This window comes from Myripristis murdjan, chromosome 21 (assembly GCF_902150065.1).
Source record: "Myripristis murdjan chromosome 21, fMyrMur1.1, whole genome shotgun sequence".
Lineage (NCBI taxonomy): Eukaryota > Metazoa > Chordata > Actinopteri > Holocentriformes > Holocentridae > Myripristis > Myripristis murdjan.
In genome coordinates this window covers 26,547,290-26,570,638 of record NC_044000.1, presented here as the reverse complement: position 1 = coordinate 26,570,638, position 23,349 = coordinate 26,547,290, and the positions used below count along the sequence as shown (strand labels likewise).

Here is a 23,349-nt window from a genome sequence, read left to right as displayed (position 1 = left end):
ATGCAGGGGCCAGGCCAGACAAACTTGGCTCCCACCAGCTTAGTGGACGCCTTCACCCCCGGGTTCGAAAGGCCATGGCTGGCATCAAAACATGCTGGCACCCGCAAGAGGGAACCAGAGGATGGTGCTGGATGGTGTAGAGACATCACAGAGGAGCACCGTGATGGCACTATCAAACACCATGTCCTCCAACCGCAGCTCTGTGGCGGCTGTCCAGTAGGCCTGCACATTAGCATCAGCAGCTTGGTCTGCAGCCATGGCAGCGTAGTCGAGGCTCAAGTGGACAGCCCCAGCCACCAGATGGGAGACGCAGTCAGCGACAAGGTTGTCCTCGCTGGCAATGTGTTGTCACAAAAAAGTTGTTTTCTTCTTTAAGCAGTTGGATGTTTTTTAAAAGCCTAGGAAAATCAGACTATAGCCTAGTTGCTGACCACCAAAGGGTTTTGAATTAAACATTTTCTTGCATTCAGTCCTCAAACTTTTCAGTATTCAGTGAGACATTTCACTTCCATCCCATCTCTGTTGACAGTTGCACATGTGCAATACAGATCATGCAGGACATAGAGAACAGGTACTGAGAGATGCTATCCTGTCAACATTATGCCTGACTATCAGTCCATTTGTTCATGTATGTAGCCATTAGACCAAATATGGCTAGAGCTAGCTTCATGCTTGGCTTTGTGCAGCTGCTGGACAAATTCCTGATGTTTTGACTAAAGTAACAAAGACAACTAATACACACATTAACACTTGCTGTAAAGAAGAACAAACTCATTGAGATTGTGGCTCAAGTACAAAGCCTCCTGCTTGCTGCATGTCTGGGCTCTCTCTCTGGCGGCTGTCTATAGGAAAGTGAATTTGGGGTCCCCACTTTGCAATAATCCCACTTCCAGCTGATGGTGGAATATCCAGAGGTGGCAAAAGTACTGACATTCTGTACTTAAGTAGAAGTAAAGATACTTGTGTGAGAAAAGACTCTGGTAAAAGTAGAAGTACCAATTCAACTTCTTTACTCAAGTAAAAGTAAGAAGATACAGGCTCTGAAATGTACTTAAGTACAAAAGTAAAAAGTAAAAATGTTTTTTTTTTTTTTTTTTTTTTTTTTTTTACCATTAATGATACATATACCTTTTTGATAACTTTTTGACGAAAAAAAAGTTCAGGGCACACAAAACAGGAACATTTCCTCTTTTATTAACAACCTGCAAGTGCTGGTACAGAGAGAATGAAAATCACGCAACATTCTAGTTTTGCTGCAAGCCCACTTTCACACAATAATCAATACTGAACTGACCAGAGGTCTTGAATGAGTACCTTGATAACAGCTTTGGTACTCTCAATACTTAATATACTTAACATATATGACTTTTAACAGATTTTTTCTTGCTTCTCCGACTCTGTTTTGTTGTCGGCTAACGTTATCTTCCCTGGCAACTGTCTTCCTCCATGTCTCCAGATTTCTCTATATGGTTTTCTTTTTCTTAACTGCTCTCATGCCCTCTCTCCCTTTCCCTCTCTGTGCAGGGTTTCCTCCAGGATTTTTTGAAACTGTGGGGGAGGGCTTCAATAATTTTTACCACGGATCTTTTGTAGCACAGAGGAGATATGCTGCTCAAACACTCAGTATGTAGTGTTAGTGTATGTTTATGAGTTGTAGAACATAATAAATTATCTTGAAGGAGTAGATGTTGACTCCAATAATTTAAAAATATGTTAAATTATTATTTGTTTTAAAAATGTAAATTACTTATCAAACAGACCTAACAATTCAGCTACCAATGAATGAGCAGTAGTATGCATGTGATAACATAGAATGAAAAATAAGCCGAAGTGATACCTCTTCTCTGAATAGACAAGCTAAGCCAGTGTGCAGCTGTTAGCCAGTGAAAATACAGCGGAGTGGGAACTCTTCGCTTTGTTTCACAATCTATGTCAGTGCGCTGCTGTAGCCTGGAAAGTTTCTCTGCCTTTTGTTCTCGTACGGTGCCGGTGCAGGTGTTGTAATGTTTTTCTTGGTGGTAACGAGCCCGCCTGCCCCCACCAAAAAGAGAGAGAGAGGGAGAGAGAAGTAACGAGCCTGTTTTGACAATGTAAGGAGTAGAAAGTACAGATATTTGTGTTCAAATGTAGGGAGTAAAAGTAAAAAGTCGGCAGAAAATTAAATATTCAAGTAAAGTACAGATACCTGAAAAATCTACTTAAGTACGGTAACAAAGTATTTGTACTTCGTTACTTCCCACCTCTGGGAATATCTAGGAGGGAAGAAACTTCAGCAGCTGGCTTGTTGCAGCAGTGGCTTCCTATTACATTACTATTACAGCAGCACGCTGGAACTCAGTGAGCTCTTTAGAACCAGACGTTCTTTCACTAATGTTTGAAAAAGGCGGACTGCATGGCTAGTTGCTGGAGTTTCTTGCCTCATCTGTTGCTGGTGTTTTTCTGTATGGCAATGAAGAGGAAGAGAAAGAATGTGAGCAGACATTACTGTGTGAGAACGAAAGAATGAGAGAGAGGGAGGGAGAAGGGGAGGGATGAAAGAGGAAAAAAGAGATAAATCATCTGTGTGACAGAGAGTTTTGGTCAGAGAGCTGCCAGACCTCAGCAGCTTCTCCTCTCCTCCTCTCTCTCTGATGATGGAGACCCTGGAAGGAGCTGAACTCTGCTTTCCACACCTCCTCAACACCTCCTGCAGGAAGCCGATGCTGTCTTTCTCTGAGAGCGTGATGACATACATTCTGCTGTCCTCCATCTCTGTATTCACTGTGGCTCTCAACCTGCTGGTCATCATCTCCATCTCCCACTACAGGCTGGCATAGATTTCATCAGTAAACCTTTTATAACACTGATACACTTAGAAAAAGAGCTGACTCACTCACTAGAACAGGAATGTTGTCATAAATTGGGCCTTGATAAGAAGGCGAAGTTGCTGAATTTGTTTTTGATAACTGATATCTGCTGTTCCTGGTGACATTTGTGTTACTACCATATTAATATAATGCTCATGTTTCTCTTCAGGCAACTGCACACCCCCACCAACCTCCTCCTCCTCTCTCTGGCTGTCTCAGACTTTCTTGTGGGCCTCCTGGTGATGCCGGTTGAAATCCTCCCCATAGGAGCCTGCTGGCTCCTGGGTGATGTCATGTGTGCTGTAAAGTATGTTGTAACTCTTACCATCAGCTCTGCCTCAATAGGGAACATGGTGCTCATATCAGTCGACCGCTATGTGGCTATTTGTGACCCTCTGTGTTACCCCACCAAAGTCACTCTGAGGAGAGTCAAACTCAGTGTTTGTCTGTGTTGGATCTGTTCTGTTTTCTACAGCTGTATTGCTTTAATAGATTCATTTAGGCAACCAGGCAGGCATAATTCCTGTCATGGAGAGTGTGTGGTTTTCCTCAGTTATGCCATGGGAACTGTTGACTTTGTGGTAGCCTTTATTGGTCCCATTACTGTGATCATAGTTCTGTATATGAGAGTGTTTGTGGTGGCTGTGTCTCAGGCTCGTGCCATGAGATCCCACATTGTGTCTGTCACTCTGCAGCCTTCAGGGACTGGAACCGCTAAGAAATCGGAGCTGAAAGCAGCCAGGACTCTTGGTGTTGTCGTAGGTGTGTTTCTTGGATGTCTGTTTCCATATTACTGTATGTATTTTACAGGTCAAGAAACCATGATCAGTGCTTCCTTTGTGTCCTTTGACATCTGGCTGTTCAATATTAACTCCTGTTTAAACCCTGTGATCTATGCCTTTTTCTACCCCTGGTTTAGAAAAACTATCAAGCTCATAGTTACACTTCAGATCCTGCAGCCTGACTCCTGTGAGGCCAACATATTGTAGAGAGTATGTGACGTCACTGAAACAAGGCCTTTCCTATGAAGAGACAAATGTCTTTTTAGATGTTGTTACTGAGTCAGTGAATACGAAAGGCCTAATGTGTGGAAAGATCAGCTCATGGTATGAGAAATTTAAGATTCAGAGAAGTCTATTTTTCCATCAGGAGGGAGCATATAATGTATAATTCACTTTAAAACAGTACACTAAAAAACAAAATTTAAAACGTCCAATCAGACTAGATCTAGGACCACATTGGGCCAGTCTCAGTCTACCGGCTCTGCCAAGTCTGGTTGTCAGCTGTTTTAGAGTCTGTCACACGTCGACACAAAGCTTGATACAGCCCTTTTTGTTCTTCGTGGCAGTGATTTGTACCTGCAGCAGGAGGGGATATTTCCTCTTCAGAACAGATGTGACACTGGCTCATTCTGCTAGTATGACTGTGTTTACCACCATCTGCCTTATCATTGTGGAGCCTTTAGATGATGCTCCTGCTTTCAGTAAGTCACTGTGACACAGCTTACATGCCTCAAGGTCAGCATAAGGCGAGTGCTTTTAAAACGTATTCCACCACTTTTGGAACACTTCAGAATTTTTCCATGTGTCTGGGTCACTCTGAATGCAGCTTATTACTGTCGTCAGACAGAAAAAAGAAATAATGCAAGTCTACGAAAATGCAAATGTGGGAGGACAATGTTTTGTCCTGCACCTGATACTGTTTGAAGAAATATGGCTTCCACCAGAGAGCAAAGTCTTCAGTTTTCTTTTAAACTTTTTAATGCTGACTTCCAGTTGAGCTAGCAATGGAGTAAGACGTAGGTGTGGGAGCTGCTGCAGACTTTGCTTTAAACAGTATTTTTTCTGCGCCTCTTTTCCATTCAATCGCTTACTTTCACCCGTGTTTGCACCTCTGTTGTTTTTTCTATCTTGGAAAAAGCTTAAATGTCGAACAAAACGACTAAAGGATGACATGCTACCCCGCGACCTTTGGCCGCTCCCTCAAGCCCGAGTGATTCTCTTCCCAGCTCTGACTGCGCCTCCGCCCCAGCCCAGACACCTGTGGATGCCTCAGCCCTGAAGGTTGAGCTCCTCGCTGAACTGCGTAAAGATATTGCGGATATCTTCAAGACAGAACTACGCGCTGCTCTAGGTGAAGATTTATCCACAATCAAACTTGAATTGCAAGCGGTGAAGACACAGCTCGTCAAAGACACAGCTGCAACACAAGCAGATTTGGGATTGCTAAACGGAACTGTGGTGGAAATGGAACAGACTCTCTCAACCTGCCCTGATGATATTGTCGCAATCCAAAATAAGATTGACAACTTCACAGCTGAAATGACCAGACTGGAAAATAAGTGTGAAGATTTGGAAGCAAGATCGTGCCGAAATAATATCAGGATTGTGGGGGTCCCTGAGGAAGCCGGCAACAACTCTGCCAGCGCCGTCGCGACACTGCTTAAAGAAGCTCTCCATCTGGACAAAGAGCCCCTGATGGACAGATGTCACATGACCCTCCAGGCCAAACCAAGACCTGGTGAGCGGCCGTGTGCTATTATAGCTCGGCTCCACTACCACTCTGACTGTCTCGATATTCTGCAACGCCTAACCTGAGGTCAGGCATCAACTACGGGGGATGGAAGGAGTAAGATACGGACTCATCCACCCTGCTCGTCTGCGCATATCTTATAACGGTGAGGAGAAAGTTTTTCTATCACCGGAAGATGCTCAAACCTTCATCAAGAAAATAAACACAGGAACAAACGCTGGTAAAGACTAAAACAGGCTACTCTGCGCAAGACTAGGCCATACAGCTTGTTTGGTTTTCAAATTATTCATCATGATGCGCCAGGCCTTATAAGGTATACAGGTAATTCAGTACGCTCCAACTCTAATGTTACCGTTTACCTACTTGCTCACTAAAAACAAGATCTACTACTTTTTGTGCAGGATTACCTAGAAACTTAATTTCTGACTATCATATCACAGCCTATGTGGCAGTTGACATAAAGCCCTAATTTATTTTTATTTATTTATTTTTTTTCATGTTCGTGTTATTCAAGCTATTCATACTGTTTACAATATACTAATTTAATTCATCTCCTCTCCTGTTCAAAATCCATCTACAGCCTCTATGGAAGTACTACATGTTTGTTATGTATGTTCTTCATAATAGTTATATTACCACAGTTCTGTTTTCCTATTCAGATGTTTCATGTTCTTTTGTTTTTGTCTCTCTGGATTTACTAAGAGGTTATTGTCAGTTAATAAGGTCTTAATCCTTTAGTTAATTCAGAAATGATGTTTATCACTCCATCTGATTTATTAGTCCAATAGGCTGAGAGAGCTGTTTCAAAAAATAATAATTAAAAAAAAGGAGGGGAGAGGTGTTAGGTACTTTTGCATTTTTTTATTTTATTTTATTTTTTTGCTTTTTTCCATTTTTTCCCTTCTCTTTTGTAAACAATTTATTTTACCTATTTTCCATAACCTTATAGTGGTTTAAACTATATCGGGCCCTTTGAGCCAGCGCGCCTATCTACCCTACATGTTGTAGTCTGTGGGACTCCACTAGCTCAACTTAGTCTCTTAGACGTTTACATTTTTTTGTATGTAAATGACTTCCCAGGGAGTATACACTGCAGTCTTCACTGTTGGTTCAGGGAGACTATTGCTGTTGGGGGTGTCAGTGAACAGTGGCTACGGATAAGGGGGTCGGGGAAGTGTGAATGTGTCTATTTGTTAGTGGTTGGGGGAAGGTCTGTGAACTCTCACTTTGGTCCTAGATGTCTTTTTTTTTTGTTTTGTTTTGTTTTGTTTTCTATTATTGTCTAATACAGGTTAATGGCAGGCTACATTTCATACCACAGTGCATTTAGTAGGCCTACAGGTACATCTGTCAGGTTTATAACTTGGAACATTAAAGGAATGGGTAATCCGATCAAGAGAGCAAAAGTCTTCACACATTTAAAGCGATTAAACGCTGATACTGTCTTTTTACAGGAGTCACACTTAAAAAACAAAGAACATCATAGATTATAGAATCCATGGATTAACCAGGTCTTCCACTCAGATTTTAATTCGAAGTCCAGAGGTGTTGCAGTTTTAATTGGAAATAAAGTACAGTTCTCCTCTACTAAAGTTATAGTCGATAAAAATGGTCGGTATATTATTGTAGTTGGTGTCCTTTTTCAAACTCCAGTCTTACTGGTTAACGTATACGCCCCCAATTTTGATGATGTCAATTTTGCTCACACATTGCTCAGCAATCTTCCTTTTCTTAACACACACCAACTTATTCTGTGAGGAGACTTAAATTGTGTCATTAATCCTGCTTTAGACCGGTCTAATTCTCGTAACTTCTCTCAATCTAACATGTCTAAAGCTTTTTCTGATTTTATGAATCAGAATGGCTTTATTGATGCATGGAGATTTTGCAATCCCACAACTAAAGAATTTTCCTTCTTCTCTAAAGTACATCATTCATTTTCTAGAATCAATTATTTTTTTTATAGATACCGTATTTCCCCAATTAATAGCCCCGGCGTTTAATATGCAAAATCAACTTGGACCCCAGGCATTTAAAAGAACCAGGCAGCTATTCGCTGCAGGCCTTCATTTATTTTTACACAGGCCTGCACCAGGCCATTATTGTGATGACAGTTACTGTCCAACATATTTTTTAGTACGAAGGCACTGTAAGGTCTAAGGTAAACATATCTGTACATACAAACATTGTGCAAACCGTCAAACCGCTCGTGCTGCAAGTCGCTCCCTCTGACACTTCCGTTTTCTGTCAAAATAAGAATTAGTCGGTCGATTTAAGATTATGGTACACCCTTTTTTCTAACATTAGCTAGCTCTCTTATTTTGCCGCACAGTTCTGCAACTGCCTGTAGTATTTCTATAATATTCCTGTAATATTTCTATTATTATTCTGTAGCATCTGTGCTGCTAAAAATACACCCAGACCAAAGCACCTTTGCAACACAATATTTTAGGCTGATAGATTTTATTTTAGATGATTGCTTCCACTGGACGACCCCCCTGTTAAAAAATAAAAATAAAAATCCACTGCTGTGTCCTGGCTATATGTCTCCTCTGGCATTGGTGTGTGTGTGTGTGTGTGTGCCAAAATTAAAAAAAAAAAATAAATAAATAAATTATGGTAAATGCAAGCCTCATATGAATTTTAGAAGAACTGAAACAAAAGCAAATAAAGTCATATTCGTCGTCTATTTTTAATGACAGTAACTATTCAGAATACCACCAATTTAAAAAGTAACTCTAATGGAATACACAGTTTTAACCCTGCTGAAGATTTGAAATGTATGTCTTCTCAGTTACACAGCTGTCTGTAGCACTGCCGTGGCATTTATGTAGGACATTTTCATATTCATTTCAGTCTTTCTTTGGTAATACAGCCATAAGAGCTATGATGTTACACCTGGGCTTTGAATTCAACACTTCCTGGGTTGACCAGATCAAGCACCATCCCTTAATATTAAAAAAGGTAATAATAAACATCACCTGTTTGGATTTGTTAGAGTTTTAAATAAATACACAGTGCTTTAGATCCTGTTTTATAAATACTTTAAGATGGCTTTGGTCAAAGCTACTGGGTTGAAGAAATTGTGTTAATGGCAAATAAAATTGATCTTGACCTTGATCTTGAACTGCTGTGATAGATATCTAGTGAAAAATTGTGTGTCTGCAATTCTGCTTTCAAACAGAGAGGAAATGCAAATTTTTTGTCCCACTTCATGGTATTTTATTTGTCACATGATTTTCATTTACAATCATAAATATCTTGAAACATTTTTGAGTCAATAAGAAAAAGCTGATTAACAGTATGAGAAAAATCCTACCATCAAATCATTATACTCTTTCATATTATTATAGATCATACTCTAATTAAATATATTTGAAAATAATATTGTTGCATTTGTCAATAATGTTCCCACAATGATAAAGTAAATGGTGGTAAACACAGTCATGCTAGCAGAATGAGTCGGTGATGTCAGACTCTAAAACAGATGACAACCAGACTTGGCAGAGCCGATAGACTGGGACTGACCCAATATGGTCCTAGATCTAGTCTGATAGGATGTTTTAAATTTTGTTTTTTAGTGTAGTGTTTTAAAGTGAATTATACATTATATGCTCCCTCCTGATGGAAAAAATAGACTTCTCTGAATCTTAAATTTCTCATACCATGAGCTGATCTTTCCACACATTAGGCCTTTTGTATTCACTGACTCAGTAACAACATCTAAAAAGACATTTGTCTCATCATAGGAAAGGCCTTGTTTCAGTGACGTCACACACTCTCTACAGTATGTGGGCCTCACAGGAGTCAGGCTGCAGGATCTGAAGTGTAACTATGAGCTTGATAGTTTTTCTAAACCAGGGGTAGAAAAAGGCGTAGATCACAGGGTTTAAACAGGAGTTAATATTGAACAGCCAGATCTCAAAGGACACGAAGGAAGCATTGATCATGGTTTCTTGACCTGTGAGAGAGGGATAGTAATATGGAAACAGGCATGTTAGAAACACAACTACAACAACACCAAGTGTCCTGGCTGCTTTCAGCTCCGATTTCTTTGCAGTTACAGTCCCTGAAGGCTGCAGAGTGACAGACACAATGTGGGATCTCATGGCACGAGCTTGAGACACAGCCACCACAAACACTCTCATATACAGAACTATGATCACAGTAATAGGACCGATAAAGGCTACCACAAAGTCAACAGTTCCCATGACATAACTGAGGACAACCACACACTCTCCATAACAAGAATTGTGCCTGCCTGGTTGCCTCAGTGTATCATTTAAAATTATACAGCTGTAGAAAGCAGAGCAGATCCAACACAGACAAACACAGATTTTAACTCTCCTCAGAGAGACTATGCTGTTGTAACACAGAGGGTCACAAATCGCCACATAGCGGTCGACTGATATGAGTACCATATTTCCAATTGAGGCACAGATGATGGTAAAGTCTACAATATAATATACAATACACATGAAGTCGCCCAGGAGCCAGCAGGCTCCTGTGAGGAGGATCTGAAATGGCACCAGGAGGCCCACGAGAAGGTCTGAGGCAGCCAGAGAGAGTAGGAGGAGGTTGGTCGGGGAGTGCAGCTGCCTGCAGAGAAACAGAAGCATTATGTTCATAAATTCTGTAGTAACACAAGTACCAGCATTTGTTCTAGTGAGTGAGACTGCTCTTTTTTTTTTTTTTTTTTTTTTTTTAAGTGTGTCAGTGTTATAAATGTTGCATTGATTTAAATCTATACCTGCCTGTAGTGGGAGATGGAGATGATGACCAGCAGGTTGAGAGCTACAGTGAGCAAACAGATGAAGGACTGTAGGATGTGAAGGATCATGGCTCCAGAGCTTGGAGGCTTCGGCTTCCTGCAGGAGGTGTTGAGGAGGTGTGGAAAGCAGAGTTCAGCTCTTTCCAGGGTCTCCATCATCAGGGAGAGAGGAGGAGAGGAGAAGCTGCTGAAGTCAGGCAGCTCTCCGAACAAAACTCTCTGTCACACAGATATTTTATCTCTTTTTTTCTTCCCTCCCCTCCTGCCTCTTTGTCTCTCTCCTCCTTCCTGGTCTTACTCATATTTTGTATCATCAATAATGATATCAATAATAGTAATATAAACTGAACAAGTAAATGAGCTGACATTAAGCTAAAAACTGAAAACTAGGTGAAAAAAGAAATTAGGTTTTCCTGTAACACAATTTTAACATAATTATTGTAATTACAAATGTAGTTTTATTTTTGTAGTTTCTAATTTTTTGATAATTTTCTATTATTTCTCTCTTTCTCTCTCTTTCTCTCTCAGATTTTTGGGTCATTTCTTGCCTTTATCCCATGTCCTTGTAAGATATCAGGCCAATTTGCTCAGGTTTCAAAGGCTTAAATTTAAATTTATTCATACCCTGGGAAGAGAGGGTGGAGGAGACACATGAAATATCAAGGCCTTATCCTAGAGAGCCAGCAAAATGGATGGAAGGCCTGGAACCTGCCGGTGGGGGTCGGCTGCAGGGGCTTCACTGGGCAGTCACTCTGGAGAACCCGTGGACTGCTGGGGATTGAAGGTCTGGCAAGGAAGCAGCTGGTAGCCAACATCACCAAACAGGCAGAAGCTGCATCCTGGTGGATATGGATACAGCGGGACGTGTGGTGGCAGAGTCAACCTGGGGATGGCATGTAGTTGGGTGGTGGTCAGCAGGGGTAGATCCAGGATGCTGGATCTACCATCAAGCCCTCCTGAGGTGTCATGGGGTTAAACTGATGAAACACCAAGGGAGGAGGGTGCCCATTTGATAACCCATTGTAGCCACCCAACTCCTGCTCAGTCGAGGTACGTGGGCAAGTTTGGACCTGGCCCAGGGCAGGGACAGCCATGCCATCCATCATCCCGCCGGTGCGCTGAAGGAGGGAAAGAAGAGGAAGAGAGAGCGATGCCACTGGCTCATAGATGATGCAGGGTAGAGCACCTGCAAAGGTGGGCCAGTTGCAATGACCCTATAATATTTTTCATATTCTTCTCTGGCTGACCCAGTGACCACTTCAAAAGACAAGTTGGTGACCGAAGAAGAACGATGACAGCTAGGAAAGACTGCTAACATTTGGGAAAGACCAGGTGTGGAGGCTTGGCGGATGAAACACATCCTTCATGAGGAGGAGCCCACTGTTAGTCGCTAGAGGAGAAGACGACAGCCTCCATGCAGCCTCCCCTGTGAGTAGTGAGAAATAGTGCAAGACCAGCTCATGAAACTAATGTTGCCACCCAATCGCCACACCCACGCTGGCAGACCAGGGCGCAAGAGGTCGGGGGGATGCAAGCCAACATCAGGGTCGGCAGCAATCCTGATCGTTGAGCATCAGGGTCTGTCAGTGCTTAAGCTGAATGTCGAGGACCTCACCACCGCCAAACTGGACATCATATGCCACCTCGCCAACTCCCACGAAGTTGCAGCCATCCTCCTTCAGGAGACCCACTGTGGAAATGGAGACGTCCTTAAGCTGCCGGGTTCCACCTCGCTGGGTCCATTCTCAGTAGGCAACACGGGATGGCCACCTTTGTGAGGTCTGACCTCAACTGGACATCCACAGGCCAATCTCCACTGGGATCCAGTGTTGAATGGCTGTCCACGAGGATACAGGCAACAACGGTTGTCAACATGTACAAGCCCCCACCATCTGTACTGTCCACATCAGCCCTCCCGATTGTCCCTTTAACAGGAAGAACCCTCAGGTAGAACCACCTCGCTGGGTCCATTCTCAGTAGGCAACACGGGATGGCCACCTTTGTGAGGTGGCCATCCCATTACTCTGGCACAGTTGGAGGGGGTGTGCTCCAGTACTGTACGGGTGCTTATGCACGGTCACGCACGCAGCGCGCGAATGTGGATACGACGTAAATCATGCCGTCCTCCTGCTTCCGCAAAATTGTTTGATGCGCGCAGCGCGATTAACTGCGAATCGCGGCACTGCACAATCAATAATCAGCTAATAATAATCATCAACCAGATCTGGCAGACCTGACCGGGTGGCCATGCACACCGTGCTGTGCTGGCTGGCACCAAGCAGGCACGGCTCCCCCAAAATTTCACAATGTTTCCAGCCAGGGGAGCTCATATCACTACTAGGGGAGCTGAGCTCCCCTTTGCTCCATTTCATTTGGCTTTACGGATACCTACAACTGAGTATCGTCCGCATAACAATAGAAATTTACGGAGTATTTCCTGATAATATTACCTAAAGGAAGCATATAAGAGATGAATAAAATAGGGCCAAGCACAGAACCCTGAGGAACACCTTATTTTACCTTCCCGCAGGAGGAGGATTCATTATTAACATGAACAAACTGATGTCGATCTAATAAATAGGACTTAAACCAGTTTAATGCTGTTCTTTAACGGCAATTAGGTGCTCTAATCTCTGTAATAGAATGTGATGGTCGATGGTATCAAAAGCTGCACTAAGATCCAATAACACAAGTACGGAGAGAAGTCCATTATCTAATGCAGTTAGGAGGTCGTTAGTAACTCTTAACAGAGCTGTCTCTGTGCTATGGTGCGCTCTAAATCCTGACTGAAAGTTTTCGAGAAGTTCACTTTGCTGTAAGTAGCTACAGAGCTGATTAGCTACTTTCTCTACTATCTTTGTCTCTGCTGTGAATCTTCCTTTTCTCTCAAAGAGAACATCCACCTGTCTTCCCAAGGTCATGGCGACAGGCTGCTGTCATAGCCCTGTTGAAACCCAACAAATCTGCGGAAGACCCCAAGCCCTACATACCAATCTTGCTGCTCTGCGTCCCTTTTAAGATCCTGGAAAAGATGACCCATTGAGCCAGTCATGGATAGGGTTGGGTATTGGTTGGGTTTGATCCGATACCGGTGCCTACTCCGTATTTTTTTAAACTGTTACGACCTCTGGTCGTATTTGCTACTATGGGCTCTAGTTTCGCAGACCTGGCGAGGCGGGGGCGTAGCGCAGATGCGCTTCGCCAACTGGGTGTGGCCAGGCGGATTTTCCAAGTTTGGCACGCCATGCTCGGTGGCGCAAGTACTCCGCCGTCCCTCCTACCGGCGCAAGGGAGGAGAGAAGGCGTGGAGTGGGTTTGACACAGCCGATTCACATTTAACCAATCAAATGAGCCCCTGTCCTCGCCTTTAAAATGCGCTGCGCAAAGGCGTAATGAAAGTTTACACAACAGACAAGGAGGTCTACTGCCGCAGGCAGAGCGGAGCCCAGGAGACAGACGCGGAGCGGAGACCGGTGAGCAGTGCGCACACGTCACCAAAACCTCACAGGCAGGCTTTCGGAATGTCAGGCACATGAACGATGCAATAAATACTGACAAAAAACACTATTCAATGCTACGATCACAATCAGCACATACATATATCTCCATATCAACTGTCCCGTCACAACTGATGTCAGATCAAAGGAGATTGGCACCGTTTGTGCTGATTGTGAGGTTTTGGTAATGTGCGCCAGGCAGCCAAACTTCGACTGCGCCAGCTCCGCTCCGCCTTGCGCTGAAAGTAGATGTGGTTTCAGATGGCGAGCTTTTGGCGCACCTCGGCGAAGCCTTTTGGCACGAAACTGTCACTGCGCCAAGCCGAATATGTCGGCACCTCCCCCCGCTGCGCCGCCACTCCCATCTCGGCGAACCTCCGCCTGCGAAACTTGGACACTGTCCGCCTCTGCCGTTTCGCCGGTCGAAACTAGCTCTGCGCGGGGTTCGCCTCACTGCGCCACCCCGCGCTGCGCCGGGAAACTAGAGCCCACAGAGTGACATAAAGGTTCTTAGGAAACATTCTGTAGGTTAGTGTTCAGAAATGACATTGCCTCACCAGGTATCGTGAAAGCCTTGACCTGGTGCTTGTGTTTGATCTGAAGCCTCGCTGGGAAGATGAGACTGTGCTCCACCTTCAGCTCCCACAGTGTGCTCAAGAACTCACTGAATTTGTGTTGTCGTGGCGTCACCTCTGTTGTGTAGTCTGGGAAAATAAACACCTTGGTGACTTAATATTCCAATTCTGTATGTCCTCCAGAGTCCCAGTATGAGCTCCGTCTCTCCCAATACAAGTGGACCATGGCGATGATGGCACAGTTCTTGGCTCCCTCTGTGGGATGCAGTTGCAGGGTCCAGAGTGCGATATCAACTGTACTTTGGAAGCTGTCTTCTCTATGAAGTTTCAAGATCAGGACCTCGACAAATTCCAGTGATTCATTCCCGTCGTCTTGTTTGGGTATGCCGACAATTTCAATACTGTTACAGTGTGACCGGCCTTCGAGGTCATCCACCTTGAGACTGAGTGTATTTTTATTCTTCAAGCTGGATAATGACTTTTACAAGGAATTTATACTGTTCTCCTGCTCCAGCACCTGTTCCTCAATAGATTCCACCTTTTCCAGCTGTTCCTCTGGAGAGCTTTGAACCACCTGAAGGGTCTGTTCCACTTTGTCAGGCCTGTCACTCAAGTATTTGAGGATCTTGTCGGACACTTTCTCCCAGATCTACAGCAAATCATCCAGGTCACCACCTGTGGCTTGGCCGGGTGAGTAAGCTTTGCTGCCATTAGCATTAACTGAAGCTGTTGGAACCAGCTTGACATCTTGAGCATGTTGTCACAAAAAAGTGAGCGAGTGAGAGAGAGATGCGATCCTGTCTACATTATGCCTGACCATAAGTCCATTTGTTCATGTATGCACCCATTGGACCAAATGTGGCTAGAGCTGGCTTCATGCTTGGCTTTGTGCAGCTGCTGGACAAATTCCTGATGTTTTGACTGCAGTAACAAGGACAACTAATGCACACATTAACACTTGCTGTTAAGAAGAACAAACTCATTGAGATTGTGGCTCAAACACAAAGCCTCCTGCTTGCTGCATGTCTAGGCTCTCTCTCTGGCGGCTGTCCATATGAAAGTGAATTTGGGGTCCCCACTTTGCAATAATCCCACTTCCAGCTGATGGTGGAATACACTATATTACCAAAAGTATTCACTCACCTGCCTTTACTCATACTATGAACTGAAGTGCCATCCCATTCCTAACCCATAGAGTTCAATATGATGTCGGTCCACCAAATTAAAAGGTTACTATATATATAGTAACCTTGAATTAAAAGGTTACTATATAACAGTGAATTAAAAGGTTACTATATATAAAGTAACCTTTTAATCCACTGTTTAAATATCTGTTCTGGCATTTAGTCCTCATATTCCTTATTAGCGCATATCAAATCAGATAATGTGTGATATGCATGTGTAAACAGAATAATTCAAAGAACTGGTAATTGACTTTTTTTCTTGTCTTTGTGTGTGTAATCATCTTGTGACTTTTTATAGTGATATCTGAAAGTAAAATTTTGAACCCCTTTCCCTGTGTGTTAAAAACAGTGTTTTTTTGTAATATGTGGTCATAAATAGGTGATTTTCAAAACTTTCCACCAATGGGATTTCTTGGGACTTTTTTTCCCTCACTCAGGACAAACTGAGGATACAAAATCAGTTGAGTTTGCTTCTCTTGCAATTTGTCCTAGGTTTTTTCATAAAATGACTGGACTAAAAGGCGGACTGCGTGGCTAGCTGCTGGAGTTTCTTGCCTCATCTGTTGCTGGTGTTTTTCTGTATGGTAATGAAGAGGAAGAGAAAGAATGTGAGGAGACATTATTGTGTGAGAACGAAAGAATGAGAGAGAGGGAGGGAGAAGGGGAGGGATGAAAGAGGAAAAAAGAGATAAATCATCTGTGACAGAGGGTTTTGTTCAGAGAACTGCCAGACCTCAGCAGCTTCTCCTCTCCTCCTCTGTCTCTGATGATGGAGACCCTGGAAGGAGCTGAACTCTGCTTTCCGCACCTCCTCAACACCTCCTGCAGGAAGCCGATGCTGTCTTTCTCCGAGGGCGTGATCACATACATCCTGCTGTCCTTCATCTCTGTTCTCACTGTGGCTCTCAACCTGCTGGTCATCACCTCCATCTCTCACTACAGGCTGGCATAGATTTCATCAGTAAACCTTTTATAACACTGATACACTTAGAGAAAGAGCTGACTCACTCACTAGAACAGGGATGTTGTCATAAATTGGGCCTTGATAAGAAGGCAAAATTGCTGAATTTGTTTTTGATAACTGATATCTGCTGTTCCTGGTGACATTTGTTTTACTACCATATTAATATAATGCTCATGTTTCTCTTCAGGCAACTGCACACCCCCACCAACCTCCTCCTCCTCTCTCTGGCTGTCTCAGACTTTCTTGTGGGCCTTCTGGTGATGCCGGCTGAAATCCTCCCCACAGGAGCCTGCTGGCTCCTGGGTGACTTCATGTGTGCTGTAAAGTATGTTGTAACTCTTACCATCATCTCTGCCTCAATAGGAAACATGATGCTCATCTCAGTCGACCGCTATGTGGCTATTTGTGACCCTCTGTGTTACCCCACCAAAGTCACTCTGTGGAGAGTCAAACTCAGTGTTTGTCTGTGTTGGATCTGCTCTGTTTTCTACAGCTGTCTTGGTTTAATAGATTCATTTAGGCAACCAGGCAGGCATAATTCCTGTCATGGAGAGTGTGTGATTCTTATCAATTATGTCATGGGAACTGTTGACCTTGTTTTCACCTTTATCAGTCCCATTACTGTGATCATAGTTCTATATATCAGAGTGTTTGTGGTGGCTGTGTCTCAGGCTCGTGCCATGAGATCCCACATTGTGTCTGTCACTCTGCAGCCTTCAGGGACTGGAACTACTAAGAAATCGGAGCTAAAAGCAGCCAGGACTCTTGGTGTTGTTGTGGCTATGTTTCTTGCATGTCTGTTTCCATATTACTGTATATCTCTTACTGGTCAAGAAACCATGATCAATGCTTCCTTTGTGTCCTTTGAGATCTGGCTGTTCTATTTTAACTCCTGTTTAAACCCTGTGATCTACACCTTTTTCTACCCCTGGTTTAGAAAAACTATCAAGCTCATAGTTACACTTCAGATCCTGCAGCCTGACTCCTGTGAGGCCCACATACTGTAGAGAGTGTGTGACGTCACTGAACAAGGCCTTTCCTATGAAGAGACAAATGTCTTTTTAGATGTTGTTACTGAGTCAGTGAATACGAAAGGCCTAATGTGTGGAAAGATTAGCTCATGGTATGAGAAATTTAAGATTCAGAGAAGTCTATTTTCAGCTCCCTTATATGCTCCCTCATCAGGAGGGAGCATATAAGGGACTAGATCTAGGGCCACATTGGGCCCGTCCCAGTCTATTGGCTCTGCCAAGTGTGGTTGTCTGCTGAGTCTGTCACAGGTCGACACAAAGCTTGATACAGCCCTTTTTGTTCTTAGTGGCAGTGATTTGTACCTGCAGCAGGAGGGGATATTTCCTCTTCAGAACAGATGTGACATCACTGACTCATTCTGCTAGTATGACTGTGTTTACCACCATCTGCCTTATAATTGTGGGGCCTTTAGATGATGCTCTTATCTATACCTGCTTTCAGTAAGTCACTGTGACACAGCTTACATGCTTAAAGGTCAGCGTAAGGCCAGTGCTTTTAAAACGTATTCCACAACTTTTGGAACACTTCAGAATTTTTCCATGTGTCTCAGTCACTCTGAATCTAGCTTATTGCTGTCGTCAGACAGAAAAAATAAATAATAGTATACGAAAACGCAAATGTTGGAGGACTATGTTTTGTCCTGCACCTGATACTGTTTGAAGAAATATGGCATCCACTATAGAGCAAAGTCTTCAGTTTTCTTTTACGCTTTTTAACGCTGCCAACATGCGTTTCTCATTCATCATACTAGGTGTATTTTTCTTGTCACTTGCTCCAGCAGCACCTGTAGCACCTGTCAATAATGAGGTAGTGTGTGGTTGAGCAGATGTGCAAGAGAGAGAGAGAGAGCAGCAAAAAGTCACTGGAAAAAAGGCTCAAAAATACGGACCTATCCAAGGTCGGATATGTTTGTATTTTTCAGAGATACGGGGGATATCCGGAAGAAAACACACTAGATCTTTGACAGATCATGTATTGATATATCTCCGTAAATGGACAAGTTTGGATCCTGAAAAATCCTGAATCAAGATACTTATCTTTGAAATATACGGAAATATCCTGCAATGTAATCTGCTGAAGATGCGTATGTCAGATCTTCTTATATTTTATCCGCCACAGATTGTAGTTCTGGCACCTCTCTTCCAGGTTAGGGTAAAAGTTTTGAAATTAGGTTTATAAAACATACATACGGTAGTTTTTCAACAGCAAAAGTATAACCTTAACATGTAGCCTATGTTTATATCATGGGTAAAGATGTATTATGAAAAAATAAGAATCTTTAGTGCTATTTTTGACGTGTTTCCACGTTTTTTCAACCCGCTGTGTTCGTTGACTGAAAGGGTGGTGTTCAATGGCGTAACATATCAGCATATTATAATCTTTGATGACTTTCATGCACTTTATTGATTAAGATTGTCAAATCAGACACGTCGCTGATTAGGATTATGGGTAATGTAGTGCTTCTCCGTGATATGACACGCTTTAAAACGTGTTTTCTTAAAATAAAGTTGATATTATACGGGACTTGTGGACTCGGCAGCACATGCCATCGTTACACAACCTCATAGCTCGTGGTAAGTTACGTTATGGCTAATAATCCGAAATATTTTTCAGAATATCGATTCAATTTGCACTTCCGGGATCTATGACCCACCACCAGAGCTCTGCCACCACCTACAGCGTGAGGTCTTTGGAGCCGAGAATCCGTGTGTCCAGCACAGATCCTCATTGACTTTCAGTGGACACTGTTTGTGTGGTGACCACACGGAATTAAAACCATAGAAATCTATGATTTAAAAACGTTACGTGCGAGGAGAACGCAATGCGTTATTAAGAGGTCGTGCTCATTTCACAGATTTCTGTGAGATCATGTAAATGTTATGGATATGTCGCAGATATCATATCCGGACAACATCATATGTACGGATCTGTTAGGGATCAGATCTTCCAGTATACTCTCCGTAAATGTTATGGATATGTGACAGATACATAAACTTGTATACTGTAGGATATTTCCGGATACAGGCCGTTTTTGTAACAAATCATATCAAGTCTTTGTAATATATAACTAACACCAGATGTCAAAAAAAAAAATATGTTGTGAATTTAAAACATTGGATACATTGCTAATTTGTGAGTGTTTCCACAACTTCATTAAAAAATCACCACAAACTGTCACGCCACCTTATTGTTTATATGGTAAAAACATGCTGTTTGTTCAGAATTTCTGTGTAGGGGATATGCCAGGTCATGGGAAATACCATCATTACATTTCTCTGTATCTCACTAGGAAGGTGCTTTCATTTTTAGATCAACAGTCCTTGTACGGTAATACACATTTTGAATCTGGTATCTTACATATATGTATATGGATAATATCCATAAGCATATATGACAGATGCGATACTCTGGATATCTATGGATATGTGAAAGATAACTTAAAATGTATACCAATGGATCTTTCAAGTTAGCTGCAAGCACCTTTGTCTTTCTAAGATTTTGGGGTAAAGGACACCTAATCTATATATAATTATAGCCTAAATATTACAATGTTAACATTAATCTTTGAGAAATCACTGGGTTGCATGAATCTTTAGAATCTAAAGGATATGTCGCAGATATCATATCCGGATCTGTGACATATCCTTTAGAATCTAAAAGATATGTCACAGATATCATATCCGGACAACAAGATATGTACGGATCTGTCAGGGAGCAGATCTTCCAGTATACTCTCCGTATATGTTATGGATATGTGACAGATATATAAACTTGTATACTGTTAGATCTTTCCGGATACAGGCCCTTTTTGTCCAGTGAGTGATTTCAGTAATTTGAGAGGCGACTAGTCAACCCAGGCACAGAAGAGCAAGACTGCCTGTAGTATTTCTATAATATACCTGTAATATTTCTATTATGATTCAGTAGCATCTGTGTTGCTAAAAATACACCCAGACCAGAGCACCTCTACAACACAATATTTTAGGCTGACAGATTTTACTTTAGATGTTTGCTCCCATTGGATGACCCCCCGTTAAAAAAAAAAAAAAATCCACTGCTGTGTCCTGGCTATATGTCTCCTCTGGCATTGGTGTGTGTGTGTGTGTGTGTGTGTGTGTGTGTGTGTGTGTGTGTGTGTGTTTAAATTTAAAAAAAAAAAAAAAAAAAAAAAAAAAAAAAAAGTTTATGGGAAATGCATGCCTCATACATTTTAGAGCAACTAAAACAAAATCAAATAAAGTCATACCTTCAAGTCGTCTATATTTAATGACAGTAACTGTATTCAGAGTACCACCAGTTTAAAAAGTAACTCTAATGGAATACACAGTTTTAACACTGCTGAAGATGGACACACACTGTGTGCTGCAGATCTGAAATTTGTGTCTTCTCAGTTACACAGCTGTCTGTAGCACTGCCTTGGCATTTATGTAGGACATTTTCATTTTCATTTCAGTCTTTCTTTGATTATACAGCCATAAGAGCTATGATGTTACACCTGGGTTCACACAGTCTTTGAATTCAACACTTCCTGGGTTGACCAGATCAAGCAACATCCCTGAATATTAAAAAAGGTAATAATAAACATCATCTGTGTGGATTTGTACATCTTGTTGCTAAAGGAGACCATCAGGGTTAGAGTTTTAAATAAATACACAGTGCTTTAGATCCTGTTTTATAAATACTTTGAGATGGCTTTGGTCAAAGCTACTGGGTTGAAGAAATTGTGTTAACGGCAAATAAAATGGATCTTGACCTTGATCTTGAACTGCTGTGATAGATATATAGTGAAAAGTTGTGTCTGCAATTCTATTTTCAAACAGAGAGGAAATGCAAATTTTTAGTCCCACTTCATTGTATTTTATTTGTCACATAATTTTCATTTACATTCATAAATATCTTGAATCCTTTTTGAGTCAATAAGAAACAGCTGATTAACAGTATGAGAAAAATGTTACCATCAAATCATTAAAACATACTGTTTCATATTATTATAGATCATACTCTAATTAAATATATTTGAAAATAATATTGTTGTATTTGTCAATAATGTTCCCACAATGATAAAGTAAATGGTGGTAAACACACTCATACTAGCAGAATGAGTCAGTGATGTCACATCTGTTCTGAAGAGGAAATATCCCCTCCTGCTGCAGGTACAAATCACTGCCACGAAGAACAAAAAGAGCTGTATCAAGCTTTGTGCCGACCTGCAACAGACTCTAAAACAGCTGACAACCAGACTTGGCAGAGCTGACAGACTGGGACTGATCCAATATGGTCCTAGATCTAGTCTGATAGGACGTTTTAAATTTAGTTTTTTAGTGTAGTGTTTTAAAGTGAATTACACGTTATATTCTCCCTCCTCATGGAAAAATAGACTTCTCTGAATCTTAAATTTCTCATACCATGAGCTGATCTTTCCACACATTAGGCCTTTCGTATTCACTGACTCAGTAACAACATCTAAGAAGACATTTGTCTCTTCATAGGAAAGGCCTTGTTTCAGTGACGTCAGACACTCTCTACAATATGTGGGCCTCACAGGAGTCAGGCTGCAGGATCTGAAGTGTAACTATGAGCTTAATAGTTTTTCTAAACCAGGGGTAGAAAAAGGCGTACATCACAGGGTTTAAACAGGAGTTAATATTGAACAACCAGATCTCAAAGGACACGAAGGAAGCATTGATCATGGTTTCTTGACCTGTGAGAGAGGGATAGTAATATGGAAACAGGCATGTTAGAAACACAGCTACAACAACACCAAGAGTCCTGGCTGCTTTCAGCTCAGATTTCTTAGCAGTTACAGTCCTTGAAGGCTGCAGAGTGACAATGTGGGATCTCATGGCACGAGCCTGAGACACAGCCACCACAAACACTCTCATATACAGAACTATGATCACAGTAATGGGACTGATGAAGGTGAAAACAAGGTCAACAGTTCCCATCACATAATTGAGGACAACCACACACTCTCCATAACAAGAATTATGCCTGCCTGGTTGCCTCAGTGTATCATTTAAAAGGAGACTGGTGTAGAAAAGACAGCAGATCCAACACAGACAAACACAGATTTTAACTCTCCTCAAAGAGACTATGCTGGGATAACACAGAGGGTCACAAATAGCCACATAGCGGTCCACTGATATGAGCACCATGTTTCCTATTGAGGCAGAGATGATGGTAAAGTCTACAACATAATATGCAACACACACAAAGTCACCCAGGAGCCAGCAGGCTCCTGTGAGGAGGATCTGAAATGGCACCAGGAGGCCCACAAGGAGGTCTGAGGCAGCCAGAGAGAGGAGGAGGAGGTTGGTGGGGGTGTGCAGCTGCCTGGAGAGAAACAGGAGCATTATGTTCATAAATCTGTAGTAACAGCATTTGTTCTAGTGAGTGAGACAGCTCTTTTTTAAAGTGTGTCAATGTTATAAATGTTGTATTGATTTAAATCTATACCTGCCTGTAGTGGGAGATGGAGATGATGACCAGCAGGTTCAGAGCCACAGTGAGCAAACAGATGAAGGACTGTAGGATGTGAAGGATCATGGCTCCAGAGCTTGGAGGCTTCGGCTTCCTGCAGGAGGTGTTGAGGAGGTGTGGAAAGCAGAGTTCAGCTCCTTCCAGGGTTTCCATCATCAGAGAGAGAAGAGGAGGGGAGAAGCTGCTGAAGTCTTGCAGCTCTCTGAACAAAACCCTCTGTCACAGCTCATTTATCTCTTTTTTCTTCCCTCCCTTCCTGCCTCTTTGTCTCTCTCCTCCTTCCTGGTCTTACTCATATTTTGTATCATCAATAATAATATCAATAATAGTAATATAAGCTGAACGAGTAAATGAGCTGAAATTGAACTAAAAACTGAAAACTAGGTGAAAAAATAAATTATGTTTTCCTGTAACATAACATAACATCATTATTGTAATCATAAATGTAATTTTATTTTTGTACTATT

General features: G+C 42.2%; 4 protein-coding genes across 4 annotated transcripts; 2 read left to right on the top strand and 2 right to left on the bottom strand.

Moving 5' to 3' along the window:
• On the top strand, positions 1–3,835 carry LOC115380255 (trace amine-associated receptor 13c-like). The gene is made up of 3 exons (XM_030081347.1): positions 1–324; positions 2,571–2,806; positions 3,016–3,835. The coding sequence occupies exons 1-3, from the start codon at positions 1–3 to the stop codon at positions 3,833–3,835; spliced, it is 1,380 nt and encodes a 459-aa protein (XP_029937207.1).
• Positions 3,836–9,160: 5,325 nt separating this feature from the next.
• LOC115380160 (trace amine-associated receptor 13c-like) lies at positions 9,161–10,305 on the bottom strand. The gene is made up of 2 exons (XM_030081247.1): positions 10,129–10,305; positions 9,161–9,973 (listed from the first exon to the last, which is right to left on the bottom strand). The coding sequence occupies exons 1-2, from the start codon at positions 10,303–10,305 to the stop codon at positions 9,161–9,163; spliced, it is 990 nt and encodes a 329-aa protein (XP_029937107.1).
• A 5,869-nt stretch (positions 10,306–16,174) lies between these two features.
• LOC115380051 (trace amine-associated receptor 13c-like) lies at positions 16,175–17,376 on the top strand. Its single transcript, XM_030081094.1, has 2 exons — positions 16,175–16,347; positions 16,557–17,376. The coding sequence occupies exons 1-2, from the start codon at positions 16,175–16,177 to the stop codon at positions 17,374–17,376; spliced, it is 993 nt and encodes a 330-aa protein (XP_029936954.1).
• Positions 17,377–21,924: 4,548 nt separating this feature from the next.
• LOC115379427 (trace amine-associated receptor 13c-like) lies at positions 21,925–23,035 on the bottom strand. The gene is made up of 2 exons (XM_030080091.1): positions 22,859–23,035; positions 21,925–22,731 (listed from the first exon to the last, which is right to left on the bottom strand). The coding sequence occupies exons 1-2, from the start codon at positions 23,033–23,035 to the stop codon at positions 21,925–21,927; spliced, it is 984 nt and encodes a 327-aa protein (XP_029935951.1).
• Between the last annotated feature and the right edge of the window lie 314 nt (positions 23,036–23,349).

Bases quoted from the DNA above. Each gene is read 5' to 3' on its own strand.
- LOC115380255 (XM_030081347.1), top strand. From the start codon at position 1: ATGCAGGGGCCAGGCCAGACAAACTTGGCTCCCACCAGCTTAGTGGAC. The intron at 325-2,570 runs GTTGTCCTCGCT...TCTGTGTGACAG, and splicing joins GAGACGCAGTCAGCGACAAG to AGAGTTTTGGTCAGAGAGCT. The intron at 2,807-3,015 runs GCTGGCATAGAT...GTTTCTCTTCAG, and splicing joins ATCTCCATCTCCCACTACAG to GCAACTGCACACCCCCACCA.
- LOC115380160 (XM_030081247.1), bottom strand. From the start codon at position 10,305: ATGGAGACCCTGGAAAGAGCTGAACTCTGCTTTCCACACCTCCTCAAC. The intron at 9,974-10,128 runs GTATAGATTTAA...CTCTGCAGGCAG, and splicing joins CCATCTCCCACTACAGGCAG to CTGCACTCCCCGACCAACCT.
- LOC115379427 (XM_030080091.1), bottom strand. From the start codon at position 23,035: ATGGAAACCCTGGAAGGAGCTGAACTCTGCTTTCCACACCTCCTCAAC. The intron at 22,732-22,858 runs GTATAGATTTAA...CTCTCCAGGCAG, and splicing joins CCATCTCCCACTACAGGCAG to CTGCACACCCCCACCAACCT.
- LOC115380051 (XM_030081094.1), top strand. From the start codon at position 16,175: ATGGAGACCCTGGAAGGAGCTGAACTCTGCTTTCCGCACCTCCTCAAC. The intron at 16,348-16,556 runs GCTGGCATAGAT...GTTTCTCTTCAG, and splicing joins ACCTCCATCTCTCACTACAG to GCAACTGCACACCCCCACCA.